This window comes from Rhinoderma darwinii, chromosome 6, assembly GCF_050947455.1.
Source record: "Rhinoderma darwinii isolate aRhiDar2 chromosome 6, aRhiDar2.hap1, whole genome shotgun sequence".
In the NCBI taxonomy this organism is placed as follows: Eukaryota; Metazoa; Chordata; class Amphibia; order Anura; family Rhinodermatidae; genus Rhinoderma; species Rhinoderma darwinii.
The window spans coordinates 44,810,635-44,826,476 of record NC_134692.1 but is presented as its reverse complement, the minus strand read 5'-3'; the positions used below and the strand labels follow the sequence as shown (position 1 = coordinate 44,826,476).

Genomic DNA, 15,842 nt, shown 5'->3' with positions numbered 1-15,842 from the left:
GCTTACTACATTCTTTGCCCATTCCCCAGAGACCTTGGACCCATATCTCCATGGATTTTATCACCGATTTGCCTCCATCTCAAGGCAAGTCGGTGGTGTGGGTTGTAGTAGACCGCTTCAGTAAGATGTGCCACTTTGTGCCCCTCAAGAAACTACCCAATGCCAAGACGTTAGCTACCTTGTTTGTCAAACACATCCTGCGTCTCCATGGGGTCCCTGTCAATATTGTTTCGGACAGAGGGGTACAATTTGTTTCATTGTTTCGGAGAGCCTTCTGTAAAAAGTTGGAGATTGATCTGTCCTTCTCCTCTGCCTTCCATCCTGAAACTAATGGCCAAACTGAGAGGACTAATCAATCTCTAGAACAATATTTAAGGTGTTTTATCTCTGACTGTCAATATGATTGGGTCTCATTCATTCCCCTCACCGAATTTTCCCTTAATAACCGGGTCAGTAACTCGTCAGGGGTCTCCCCCTTTTTCTGTAATTTTGGTTTTAATCCACGGTTCTCCTCCGTTTCACCTGGTAGTTCCAAAAATCCCGAGGTAGAGGTCGTTCATCGGGAACTGTGCACAGTCTGGGCCCAGGTTCAGAAGAACCTAGAGGCGTCCCAGAGCGTACAAAAAACTCAGGCTGATAGAAGACGTTCTGCTAACCCCTTGTTTATGGGATCTGGTGTGGTTATCGTCTAGGAACTTGCGCCTTAAGGTCCCGTCCAAGAAATTTGCTCCCCGGTTTATTGGGCCGTATAAGGTCATTGAAGTCCTCAATCCTGTCTCCTTCCGACTGGAGTTGCCCCCATCTTTTCGAATACACGACGTGTTTCATGCCTCCCTCCTTAAACGCCGCTCCCCGTCCTTGGCTCCCTCGAGGAGACCTCCTGTTCCCGTTCTCACCCCTGAGGGGGTGGAATTCGAGGTGGCTAAGATTGTGGACAGCAAGATGGTCCAAGGCTCCCTCCAGTACCTGGTCCATTGGAGAGGATACGGGCCTAAGGAGAGGACTTGGGTACCCGCCCGGGATGTTCACGCTGGGGTATTGGTCAGGAAGTTCCACCTTCGTTTCCCCAATAAACCAGGTCCGCTTAGAAAGGGTCCGGTGGCCCCTCATAAAAGGGGGGGTACTGTAAAGGATCTGCCAGGCACAGCTTCGGGGTTAACGCCCATAGGTAATCAGTCGGCACCTGAGTCTATGTTTCTGAGACTGACTCCAGCTTCCACCACTCAGGCTGGCAGGCTTAGGAGTGGGAGAGCCTATCGCAGCCTGGCCAGACGGAGCTAGCTCCCGCCCTTGGTCTATTTATACCTGCCTTTCCTGTTCCTCCTTGCTTGTGATTCTTCTCGTGTGGTTTTCTGGCCCAGCTACAGCTCCTGACTATTTGATCCTGCTCCATACTGACCCTTGCTTTCTGACTACTCTCCTGCTCTGCGTTTGGTACCTCGTACACTCCTGGTTTGACTCGGCTCGTTCACCTCTCTTGTTGCTCACGGTGTTGCCGTGGGCAACTGCTCCATTTCCCTTAGCTTTGTGTACCCTTGTCTGTTTGTCTCGTGCACTTACTGAGCGTAGGGACCGCCGCCCAGTTGTACCCCGTCGCCTAGGGCGGGTCATTGCAAGTAGGCAGGGACAGAGTGGCGGGTAGATTAGGGCTCACTTGTCCGTTTCCCTACCCCTATCATTACAGCACGCAGGTAAGTATCCCCGGTCCAAAAGGGATCACAAATCCATATAAAGAGAAGAGACCGCAGCACTCAAAGGAGAAAAAATTTTGTTTTCTTTAATTCATCAAATGGACATGCAACGTTTCAACACTGTCAGGGTCTTTCTCAAGCATAGAATACAAAGAACAAGTGCACAATTTATAGCAGATGTACTGTGACATCATATCCTGTGAGTTAATTTATACAAAAGTTCATAAAATAGCAAAAATAGTGAATAATCAATAAAGGCAATATAAACATATCAATCTAATGTGAGTGACATCTTAAAAAATACATGTAACAAGAATAATTCATTATGAATACTCTATTCTGGAGCCTGGATCCAAACACTCCGTGTCCATAGTTGAGTAGAACAGCTGCTTGTAGGGGGAGTGAAAGCTCTAGACAGAAGCATCCCTAGTTACCCAGTGTTATCCTATTAGTCATCAGAATACACACACTCCAGTTCTATTAACCCCACTGTTAGGGTATGTGCACACGACAACGCCAAATACGTCTGAGATTACTGCTGAATTTCAGACGTTTTTACAAGTGCATGCGTTTTTCGCGGCGTCTTTTACAGACGTAATTGGAGCTGGTTTTCATTGGAGTCAATGAAAAACGGCTCCAATTACGTCCCAAGATGTGTCCTGCACTTCTTTGCCGCGGGTGTAATTTTGACAGTGACGCGTAAAATGACAGCTCGTCTGCACAGAACATCGTAAGACCCATTGCAAGCAATGGGCAGATATTTGCCGACATATTGGAGCCGTCTTTTCAGGCGTAATTCGAGGCGTAAAACGCCTCCATTATATCTGGAAAGAGGTCGTGTGCACATGCCACTCATCATCAAGACAACAACTGATGGTAAAACAGATTAGATTATATCTGACCATATATATCAGACTGTCTATGCAGCTTTCAACGTCATTTTATCGGGAATCACGTTATATCGCACACTCGTGGTAATGATTGCAATACAAAGCCTTGGCATCAGGTTAACATGGGTCATGTCTGGTTGCGCATGCAGAGTCTCGTCCACAGTCCGCCAACTAAATCACAGCTTGTCAAAAGAAGGATTTAAAGGATCGGAGATAGAAAATTCATCTCCTATAAAACGCACTTAGACCCTTTATATTAAATGTCTGTATCAAAACATTTCACCTAGTTCACAGCAGAAAAAGACAATGTTCTTACATTTATAATTACTATAATTATAGTAGGGTTATATCTATACACAAGGTATAAGTATCACAAGGGCAAGCAGATATATCTCACCCAACCATAGTGGCATTATCTATCTGAAAAATTATTTTAATTATAATTTATATACTTCTTCTCGGTCCATATCTAATAGCTGGCTTAGATAGTCCATGTATACATAGACCACTACATATATATATAGACCACTGCATATAGCTGTCCACTATGGTTTCAAATAAAATGGACAGGAAAGGCTAAGGGTATGTGCACACACACTAATTACGTCCGTAATTGACGGACGTATTTCGGCCGCAAGTCCCGGACCGAACACAGTGCAGGGAGCCGGGCTCCTAGCATCATAGTTATGTACGATACTAGGAGTCCCTGCCTCGCTGCAGGGCCACTGTCACGTACTGAAAACATGATTACAGTACGGGACAGTTGTCCTGCAGCGAGGCAGAGACTCCTAGCATCGTACATAAGTATGATGGTAGGAGCCCGGCTCCCTGCACTGTGTTCGGTCCGGAACTTGCGGCCGAAATACGTCCGTCAATTACGGACGTAATTAGTGTGTGTGCACATACCCTAAATAGACCACTGTATAGACATAATGTCACATATAGCCTATCACATAAAGATAAACTAATTATATGCTGCGAAACTGGTGAAAGATCCGGCACAGAGGTAAGAAACGGCACTTCAGTTCTAGATCCACGGGCTGGACAGGTTCACTTTAGTGTATTTAGAGTATCCAAAATGATCTAATGTAAATAAATCTACATAGTGTAAAAGAAAAAAATAGTTAAAATCACAACCAAAAGATAGGGCACTAAATCTTCAACTACATATTCAGATGTTTATGTCGCCAGGATCCTACACCTTTTAAGACCTTTCATTTCATTTCATTTCATTTCATTTCCAAAGTATCTAGTCCAAAGATCCATTTGATTTCTAATCTCTTTAGGGGCTGTTCTCTATCTCCACCCCCCCCCCCCCCCCCCACTCATTGGTGGAACCCCATCTATAATTTAGAATCGTAGTTGGGAAACATTGTGTTTATTTTTCATAAAATGATCAGGGACTGGCAATTCATTTTTTACATTTCTAATCGTATATTTGTGTTGGTTTAATCGAGTTCTGCATTCCTGTGTTGTCTCACCAACATACAATAGCCCACATGGGTGTTCGGTGATATATATAACATATGATGATTGGCATGTATAATGTCTTTTAATGTTATATATCTTGCCTGTTCTCGCATGTATAAAGGTGTTACCCTAGATCGCAACATTCAAGACAAGGGTAACAAGCCTTTCTTATTAACAATTTTGTTCAATTTTTTTGAGTCTATATTGGCCCTAACCAGTCTATCTTTTAGATTAGTGGGTCTCCTGTACGCCATCAGGGGTGGTTTTTGAATCTCTATAGTATTTGGGAATGTATCTTTCAAGACCGCCTAATGTTCCCTAATGATATTGTAGATATTGATACTATATTGTGATTATTTACGGTGAACTGCTTTTGGTGTATTTTATCTAAGTGTGATTACTGTTTGTATTAACCCCTTAATACCGAAGGTATTTTAAACCTTAATGACCGAGCAATTTTTTAAGTTTTTTCATCGTCGCATTCAAAGAGTTATAACTTTTTAATTTTTGCGTCGACATAGCTGTATAAGGACTTTTTTTTTGCGGGACAAGTTGTACTTTATAATAGCACCATTTTGGGGTACATATAATTTATTGATTAACTTTTTAATAACTTTTTTTAGTGGGGTACTAGAAAATAAACTGAAATCATGCCAATTGTTTTGCATCTTAATTTTACGCCGTTTACAGTGTGGCATAAATAACATAATAACTTTATTCAGCGGGTCATTATGATTGCGGCGATACCAAATTTATATGGATTTGTTTATGTTTTCCTACTTTTACACAGTAAAAACAAATTTTTTTCAAAATTATTTTCTTTTGTGTCGCCATATTTTACGAGCCATAACTTTTTTATTTTTTGACCGATGCAGCTGTATGAGGCCTTTTTTTTTTGCGGGACAACTTGTAGTTTGTATTGGTACCATTTTGGAGTAGATGCGATGGCTTGATCACTTTTTATCAAATTCTTTTGAAGGCAGGATGAACAGAAAACAGCAATCCTGGCGTTGTTTTTTTATTATATTTTTTACAACGTTGACCGTGCGGGTTAAATAATGTAATCATTTTATAGTTGGATTCGTTACGGATGTGTCGATACCAAATCTGAGTTTTTTTCACAAAGTATTTTGTAAGGGGAAAAAGTGGGTTTTTGTTTTTTTTTACTTGGGACATTTATTTATTTATTTCAAACATTATTTAACTTTTTTTTTAACTTTATTTTTAGTCCCACTGGGGGGACTTTACTGTGCAGATTTCTGATCGCTATTATAATACACTGCAATACTTCGGTATTGCAGTGCATTATTGCCAGTCAGTGTAAAACTGACAGGCACCTATTAGGTCATACCTCTAGCATAGTCTAACAGGCAATTACTAAAGGCAGACCTGGCGGCCTTTGTTAGGCCCCCAGGCTGCCATAGAACCCATCGGCACCCCGCGATGCACGTGGGGATGCCAGTGGGATGAGAGAGGGAGCCCCCTTCCTCTAAAATCACTCAGATGCGGCGCCCGCAAATCAGCACCGCATCTGAGGGGTTAAATATGAGCGGAGAACACTGCTAGTGGTCTCCGATCGTTGCCCTGAAGAAAAGAACTCCGGTGACTCCTGAAATGAGGCTCGACATCCGTCCTGACAACCTTGTGAGACTCCAGACGATTCCTCTTGGGTTTGGCATTGAACTGAGAAAGCTCCTGTGAGACTTCAGTGAGGCAGAGGATATCGTGGAGAAACTGAAGGATTTCCAACATCGAGCCACCATTCAGTTGGAACATGACACAACGAAGATCATAGGAATTGTAAACAATCTTGAGGCTGACTCGGAAGTGTCTTGGTGGGAGAGAATGTTCGGATATAGTCCCAAGGCCACTTCCTTCTCTAACTTGCTCATCCACCCGGTGATAATACTTCTCATTCTCGTAGTAATCATGTACTTTGGGTTGTTCTTCGTGTACAGATGAATGAAAGGACTGATCGACCAAGTACAACGAGGTCAAGCAGAAAGTCATGAATATATTCGTAGACAGGGTTTAAGGACATAATGATACAGTCCCGCTACCCGGAATGGTTTATTGTGTGTGTGTGTGTGTGTGTGTGTATATATATATATATATATATATATATATATATATATATATATATATATATATATATATATGTGTGTAAAGTGTAGATCTGAATCAATGGGTCGTACAAAAACTTCCAATGTGTAAATATAGACATTCTAGGTGTAGATATGTGTCCGCAACATAGGCATACTCAGTGAGGGCATGCCTGTCCCACAGTGAGTGAGTGTGTACGTGTAGGCTGGCATATATTTACAACCTGTAGTCACCCCATTTACATGTGTACCTTTCACATGTTTATGGAAGACCAGTGAGAGATGCTGTTTGAGTATGAATCTCTATATGTACATATACCTATGGTTTGGGGGGAATATTTTTGTATGTATGGTTATTTTACACTTTGTTTGTATGATTGGGTAGTGTGTAAGAACTCCTGGGGACAGGTAATGTGCACAAACACACACACACACACACCCTTGTTGGTATTTGCCACCTCAAACTTGGAACTGGTATGGTCCATTAGATGATCGATTGAATGTTAGAGCGGAAATGGAAGGCGATGCTCCAACCCACAATTAGATTCCTAGGTACCAAGATATCAGCTCCTCCTCAGCAATGTTAAACGGTTATGATAGAGACCTGGATATCAGCCGACAAAGATAGATGCTGGAAAGATTTGGAAAAGTAATGGATTACGTACAAAGGTTGTCGAAATGCAGGCTAAGCCATTCCAAGGCTAACCGTGTGAGGGCACAAGTAGCCTTACACGGGTCGGCACGGGTCTGCATGCTAAAATTGGATCGGCTGCTGGGAAAGACATGCTGATGCGAGCTAAAGAGGAAAAGATCCATAAAGAAAGATCAAGATCAAAGAAAGAAAAAGATTCAGGACTTTGAGTTTTGTTACAGACTTTGAGTTTCTATGGACTATGAGTTTTCATTTCAACTTCATTCTATGGACTTTGAGGCTTCGTTCTATGGACTAGGAGATTTAATTTCAAATTCGTTCTATGGACTAGGAGGTACTGTTTTTTTGGACACTAGACTCCTGAGCCTGACGACTGGCGGGAAGGTGTCCTTGAGGAGATAAGTGATGTTGCATACTGTCATGCCCATGGTCGCGAGCCGTAAGGCTCACTTACCTCCTGACGGCCGCAGCCATGGGTCTGCGAGCGCTGGCCCCAGTCTCCTCATCAGGAGACGCCAGCGCTAACTTCCGCTCATCTTGGCCGGGTCCCGTAGCACCGGACTTTAATGTAAATTAGCCCATGAGTACCCTGGACTATAAGAGGGGCCCAGCCCCTTCCTTCCTCGCCTGAGCTTTGTTGTCATACCCCAGGTTTGTCTATGCAAATGGTCTCCTAGTGTTTTCCAGTTCCCAGGGTTTCCTGTTCCTGTATGCTGTATCCCGTGCTATCCTGGTCAAGTGCCGTGCTGAGCTTAGTCGTGCTATGCTGCATACCACGTCTGTCCTGTTACACCACGCCTGACGTCTGCCTGCTGCCTAGTCCCAGCCGAGCCTGCCTTGCTACTGTCCGAGCTGCCACAGGTACCCTATACGAACTATAGACTCTGATCTGCGCCCTGTTGGAACCCAACCTGTTGAACCGAACGTGACACATACCTAAGACCAAAAGTATACTTCCTTCCATCTCAGACCATTACCAGTAACCAGGGAGGTTGAGGGAGGTAAATACAACCCCACAAACACTTGCATTGTCAAGTCCCCGACAACAGGAGGATTGTATATATATATATATATATATATATATATATATATATATATATGTGTGTATGTAATGTCTCATGAGCCAGGGCTGTAGAAACACAGCACTGGTCATGAGCAACGGCTTCACAACAAAGCAGGATATTGTCAACAAATTAGTTTAGTTATTGTCCTGCTTTGTTTGGAAGCGATGGAGACAGGAGATACTGCTTTGATCTCCTGTTTCCATTTTAATCTTTCCTCGTGCGGGAGCTCTCGCAGGCTTTTGCGTGCACCCTCTCGCTGGATTTCGCGCGGACGCTCATGAGTCGGACGGTGATGTGTTATCACCGTGCCGACCCATGAGAGCCGGGGACAAGCGCCACTCGCCCCATTTACCAGCGTACCCACAGGGTTTAAATAGCCCTGTATCGGTACGCTCAGGAGAGCAGCCTACCTCCCTCACCGCTCCACTGACGAGGAGATTCTGAGTCCTGCCTCCCACACCACCAATGGAGCTCACCTCTCCAGTGGGACCTCACCCTCCACCAACGACCTGCTCCTGTCTCCCGCTCCAGCTCCTGTCTACTGCCTACACGCTAAACACCAGCTGACACTGAACCTGTCAGTCCTACGGACATGACGTGTTCAGGATTCAGCGTAAGATATGGCTGCTCTGTATACAGGATACAGAGCAGCTGTATCTCAAAAAGTAAAAACATATTTTAATAAAAACGAATTATAAATTTGCACAAAACACACTGACTGCCATTTTTATATATATTAAAAAAAATCCCTTTCAAAGGTGTACATAGCCTTGTCCAGTACAACACGTAGCACATGCAGTTTTACCAAAACTCGGTGCGGTTTTCAAATGATTGTTAGGGTATGTTCACACGGCCTATTTACGGACGTAATTCGGGCGTTTTTGCCCCGAATTACATCTGAAAATAGCGCCTCAATAGCGTTGACAAACATCTGCCCATTGAAAGCAATGGGCAGACGTTTGTCTGTTCACACGAGGCGTACATTTACGCGCCGCTGTCAAATGACGGCGCGTAAATAGACGCCTGCGTCAAAGAAGTGACCTGTCACTTCTTTGGCCGTAATTGGAGCCGTTATTCATTGACTCCAATGAATAGCAGCGCCAATTACGTCCGTAATTGACGCGGCGTTCAAGTGCCTGCACATGCCGTGACGGCTGAAATTACGGGGATGTTTTCAGGCTGAAACATCCCCGTAATTTCAGCCATTACGGACGCCCTCGTGTGAACATACCCTTAGGCTGGGTTCACACGTTATATTTTCAGACGTAAAAGAGGCGTATTTTGCCTTGTTTTACGTCTGAAAATAGGGATACAATACGTCGGCAAACATCTGCCCATTCATTTGAATGGGTTTGCCGACGTACTGTGCAGACAACCTGTCATTTACGCGTCGTCGTTTGACAGCTGTCAAACGACGACGCGTAAAAATACAGCCTCGTCAAAAGAAGTGCAGGACACTTCTTTGGACGTTTTTGGAGCCGTTTTCTCATAGACTCCAATGAAAATAGCTCCAAAAACGGACGTAAAAAATGCTGCGAAAAGCCGCGAATTTCGCGGCGTTTTTTACGTCCGTTTTTGGAGCTGTTTTCATTTTTTATACATTGTATATTAATATATAAAAAAAAAATTTTTCTTTTTCTTGTATGTTTCAGATACACAACTACATGTAAAGCAATTTTTGAGAGATATTGGAAAGCGGCAGAAGTCTCCCTGTTTTTATTTAAAAAGACGTTAAAGTCATGTTTGGAATATATATCTATTGAGCGTATATGAGATAGCTTATTGAAAAATAGCATGGGTCCAAGAGAATTATATATTTGGATTCTATAGTCCTTATGCTGTGGATGTTTGTATCTGCGTTTTGGTATCTGTATTTATGTCTATTATTGTTTCTTTCCAAATGTGGGCTTAGCATTAATATTTAACGCATGCTGCCTTATTTCGACATATGCGTTTCTTCTTGAAAATGACATCCACTTGGGAATATTTGATATCCCTGTTTGAGTGTTAGTTTTCCTTCTAATATAATATTCCTATCTTTTGCCCCATTGGTGATCATAGTTAAATTACAGTGAACTATTATGACATATAATTCTATGCTTTTACCACTAGGGGGCGCCAAATTACACTGTTATCAGTGTTTTTGTAGCTCCCCTGATTTAATTTCTTGATTTATGGAAAATATGGTCCAAAACCCACATAACTCTCTGGGGGTTGGACCTTATAATCCACGATATTGTGTGGACTATGACTAACTACAGATCTGTTGCTAGTATCAGTAATCACCGCTCTGTATTTTTTGCTAATCCCGGCTGGCGCGTGCGCAGTAGAGGTGGAACGCCTGTTCCGACGTGGCGCATGCGCAGTGGGGATCTGTTGTCAGATGCGTTCCACCGGACTTAATATCCGGTGTGGGCGCCATCTTGGGACATGCGCAGTTGACACACACGTGTGTGTCGGGCGCACTTCCCTATCCTCCGCATGACTGAACGTCTTTACAGTAAGTACATTGCTGATTAAATATAACTAGCCTCTGCCTGCTTCCAATCATCTAAAATTGCCCCTACTTACAGCACTTTGTATGATTATCACTACACTCTTTATATATATTGTATTATATTTACATGTTTCATAGTGGAAGAACTATGTGCACTTTCTGTATGTCTTTTTATATAACTGGCACACATTCATGTATATGTTTTTGATGGAATTATGCATTTAATTGTTTTATTGTCAATTTATGTATACTCCTCCTATAAATACCTGACACTTTGTTTCGTTTGTTATGGCTTGAGAAAGGTTCCTGTTGAACCGAAACGTTGCTTTACTGAGGTGAATAAATCCCCTTTTTGCTTTCATCTACTCTGAAGTCCTGGTGCCCTTGCTGTGTTCTATGCTTCTTTCTATCTTTATGGGGAATTGATTCACCCCCAGGTAACGAGCACATGGCCTGATTTTCTGGAAACCATTGGAGTGCTGTGTTCATCTACTATTGGACTGTATATATATATATATATATATATATATATATATATATATACACACGCACACTATATATACACACATGTGTACATCAAACACACTATATATATATACACAAACACACTATATAAACACACAAACACTATATATACACACACACTATATATACACACACACATGTGCACATCAAACACACTATATCTATGCACACATGCACAAAAACTATATATACACACACACTATATATACACACACTATATATATACACACACTACATTTATACACACATTATATATATACACACACTATACACTACCATTCAAAAGTTTAGGGTCACTTATAAATTTCCTTATTTTTGAAAGAAAAGCACAGTTTTTTTCAATGAAGATAACATTAAATGAATCAGAAATACACTCTATACATTGTTAATGTGCTAAATGACTATTCTAGCTGCAAACGTCTGGTTTTTAATGCAATATCTACATAGGTGTATAGAGGCCCATTTCCAGCAACCATCACTCCAGTGTTCTAATGGTACATTGTGTTTGCTAACTGTGTTAGAAGGCTAATGGATGATTAGAAAACACTTGAAAACCCTTGTGCAATTATGTTAGCACCGCTGTAAACAGTTTTGCTGCTTAGAGGAGCTATAAAACTGACCTTCCTTTGAGCTAGTTGAGAAACTGGAGCATTACATTTGTGGGTTCGATTAAACTCTCAAAATGGCTACAAAAAGAGAGCTTTCATGTGAAAGTCGACAGTCTATTCTTGTTCTTAGAAATGAAGGCTATTCCATACGAGAAATTGCCAAGAAACTGAAGATTTCCTACAACGGTGTGTACTACTCCCTTCAGAGGACAGCAGACACAGGCTCTAACCAGAGTAGAAGGAGCAGTGGGAGGCCCCGCTGCACAACTGAGCAACAAGACAAGTACATTAGAGTCTCTAGTTTGAGAAATAGACGCCTCACAGGTCCTCAACTGACAGCTTCATTAAATAGTACCCGCAAAACGCCAGTGTCAATGTCTACAGTGAAGAGGCGACTCCGGGATGCTGGCCTTCAGGGCAGAGTGGCAAAGAAAAAGCCATATCTGAGACTGGATAATAAAAGGAAAAGATTAATATGGGCAAAAGCACACAGTCATTGGACAGAGGAAGATTGGAGAAAAGTGTTATGGACAGACGAATAGAAGTTTGAGGTGTTTGGATCACACAGTAGAACATTTGTGAGACGCAGACCAACTGAAAAGATGCTGGAAGAGTGCCTGACGCCATCTGTCAAGCATGGTGGAGGTAATGTGATGGTCTGGGGTTGCCTTGGTGCTGGTAAAGTGGGAGATTTGTACAAGGTAAAAGGGATTTTGAATAAGGAAGGCTATCACTCCATTTTGCAACGCCATGCCATACCCTGTGGACAGTGCTTGATTGGAGCCAATTTCATCCTACAACAGGACAATGACCCAAAGCACACCTACAAATTATGCAAGAACTATTTAGGGAAGAAGCAGGCAGCTGGTATTCTATCTGTAATGGAGTGGCCAGCGCAGCCACCAGATCTCAACCCCATAGAGCTGTTGTGGGAGCAGCTTGACCGTATGGTACGCAAGAAGTGCCCATCAAGAGAAATCCAACTTGTGCGAGGGGCTTCTGGAAGCATGGGGTGAAATTTCTCCCGATTACCTCAGCAAATTAACAGCTAGAATGCCAAAGGTCTACAATGCTGTAATTGCTGCAAATGGAGCATTCTTTGACGAAAGCAAAGTTTGAAGGAAAAAATTCCTATTTCAAATAAAAATCATTATTTCTAACCTTGTCAATGTCTTGACTATATTTTCTAGTCATTTTGCAACTCATTTGATAAATATAAGTATGAGTTTTCATGGAAAACACAAAATTGTCAGATGGCCAGTCCGGCCCTGTTGGTGAGACAACACCGGAATACAGAACTCGATTAAACCAACACAAATATACGATTAGAAATTAAAAAAATTAATTGATAGTCTCTGATCATTTTATGAAATATAAACACAATGTTTCCCAACTACGATTAAATATTATAGATGGGGTTCCACCAATGAGGAGGGGTGGAGATAGAGAACAGCCCCTAAAGAGATTAGAACTCAAACGGAACTTTGAACTAGATACTTTGGAAACGAAAGGTCTTAAAAGAGAGTTCAGGAGGACTGGTATCTGTAGTTAATGGTTTTCCCGTGTAGGATCCTGGTGACATCAACATCTGAATATGTAGTTGAAGATTTAGCGCCCTACCTTTTGGTTGTGATTTTAACTTATTTTTTCTTTTACACTATGTAGATTTATTTACATTAGAGGATTTTGGATACTCTAAATACACTAAAGTGAACCTGTCCAGCCCGTGGATCTAGAACTGAAGTCCCGTCTCTTACCTCTGTGCCGGATCTTTCACCATTTTAGCAGCATATAATTAGTTATGACCAGTTTTAAAAGTGGTTTTTTTCTTTATGCAATGATCTATTGTGACAGTATGCCTGGACAGTGGTCTATTTAGCCTTTCCTGTCCATTTAATTGAAACCATAGTGGACAGCTATATGCAGTGGTCTATTGGTGCGACCCCTCGTTCTAATAGAGGGTGATGAATTGTGAGAAGTCCAATCTGTTGAATATATTGATAAATGGGTATTTTTAGCGTTATATTGGACCATGTATACATGGACTATCTATGCCAGCTATTATATATGGACCGAGAAGAAGTATATAAATTATAAGAAAAATTATTTTTCAGATAATGCCACTATGGTTGGATGAGATTTATCTGCTTGCCCTTGTGATACTTATACCTTGTGTATAGATATAACCCTACTATAGTTATAGTAATTATAAATGTAAGAACATTGTCTTTTTCTGCTGTGAACTAGGTGAAATGTTTTGATACAGACGTTTATTATAAGTGAGTTTTATAAGAGCTGAATTTTGTATCTCCGCTCCTTTAAATCCTTCTTTTGACTTACATGTATTTTTTAAGATGTCACTAACATTTGATTGATATGTTTATATTGCCTTTACCGATTATTCACTATTTTTGCTATTTTATGAACTTTTGTATAAATTAACTCACAGGATGTGATGTCACAGTACACCTGCTATAAATTGTGCACTTGTTGTTTGTATTCTATGCTTGAGAAAGACCCTGACAGGGGTGAAATGTTGCATGTCCATGTTTTCATGAATTAAAGAGTATAACTTGAGCCACTCAGTGACATATTTAGTAGACAATAGATCCTGGAATGTTCCCCAAACTTGGACCCCCCTTCTCCTCCGCCGCCCTGCCACGCCATGTCTATAGACAACACTACGATTTCTGTGCAAGCATTGACAAATGGGTGTTACAATTCCCTTTGTCAAAGGGCTGTATCACTACATGCTGACCCTATCACACTGTGCAGAGAAACATCCCCCTGACAATGGAAATGGTAACACCCAAATGACTACTAGTCCTGGGCTACACAAAGATGGTTTGTGAAATACAAGAATTTCCTATAACAGACATGTTAGGAGATGTGACAGCTTCACTATAAATCCAGTGACTCACAGGTGATGTCTTCTCTGATGGTAGTCATTCGCTTATCTTTTCTTCTCCATCTGACACAGACCATTGTGGCGACTTCTCCTGATGACTTCCTGCTGAGACCCTCGCTTCTTCAGCCATGTCTAGCCTCTATAGCAATACAAAACTTCAGACCTGTAAATTGTTCCTTACCCCAGACCAGATCCCTGAGTTATTCCAGATCCCTCAATTATTCCAGACCCCTAAGCAAATTCAGACCCCAGGCCCATACATTAATTAATAAATTTATAGAATACATACAGACCCCAGACCTTCTAAACTATTAGTCCCCAGACTAGACCCCCTAAACAAATATAGACCCCAGAACAAGCACCCAAAATAAATACAAACCCTAGACCAGTCCCCCTAAATACAGACCCCTGGACCAGACCCCTAAATACAGACTTCAGGACCGGACCGACTAAACTAATACAGATCCCAGACCTGAGCCCCTAAACTAATTACGGACCCCAGACTATACCCTATATACTTACATAGTGGCTTACATTCTTTTGTATGGAGTCTTGCTACTCTGTTCTCTTGCTTAAGAACCGGCCTATATGGTCACGTGACCTTATGTCTGCAGGTCTTTCAAAAGTAACAAGAACTGCAAACATATAATCATCTGTCTTCATGTCTGCGGTTTCTTTTGCAGGACATACACAAAGCAGTTTCGACACGGTAACGCGACAAAACTGCAATGTGCTTTTACTCTTTAGGCAGCCATGGGCCCCAAACGCCCCTATTGTGATCCGCCACTGCAGCCACTTATTTTTTCCATCGGTCATTTAAGGACCCAGGCCCAGCCCTGGTACATTGCAATTACAAACTGCAATAATAAAAATGACCTATGGGTCATTTGTCGTGATGAACCAATTCACAAATCTATGAAAAACATTTTGCAAGCTTTTAGGTGAATTGGTAGATATAACTACATAAGGCTGCACTAGACCGCATGGGAGGCGAGGGTGTATTTCTAGTACCGATTTAAATAAAATCGCATATTATTATAGGTACTCTTTTCTGCCCTAGACCACCTTTATAAACCCCTCTATTAACCATCCTAAACGATATAATAAAACTACAATTGGATTATAAATTAAGTGTCAACCACTAAAGCACCCTAGACTCCCAGGGATATTAGATATTAGCCATTTGTTCAATGTTGTGTGCCAAATGATTTGTAAAGAAAATAGAAAAATATGTAACAGAAAATTTATTATACAGAAGAAAGTTTAAAAAAGAAAGCATAAACCATAACACTCTTGTAAAGTATTCGACTTAATTTCCATGATGCTGAATTAACCTTTTTGTTACAGATTCCGAAAAATACTTGGAGAAAAGGCTGACTCTATCCAGCTGAATGTGCAAATGAAACACTTCTGCTTCATGGCTTGCAAATATTAA

General features: G+C 41.6%; 1 protein-coding gene across 1 annotated transcript in view; it reads left to right on the top strand.

Moving 5' to 3' along the window:
• Positions 1–15,842, top strand: part of LOC142656291 (uncharacterized) — a 61,101-nt gene extending 45,259 nt beyond the window's left edge. The window contains exon 6 of the mRNA XM_075831187.1: positions 15,755–15,842. Within this exon, the coding sequence (XP_075687302.1) occupies positions 15,755–15,842 (88 nt within the window). The remainder of the gene's footprint in view (positions 1–15,754) is intronic.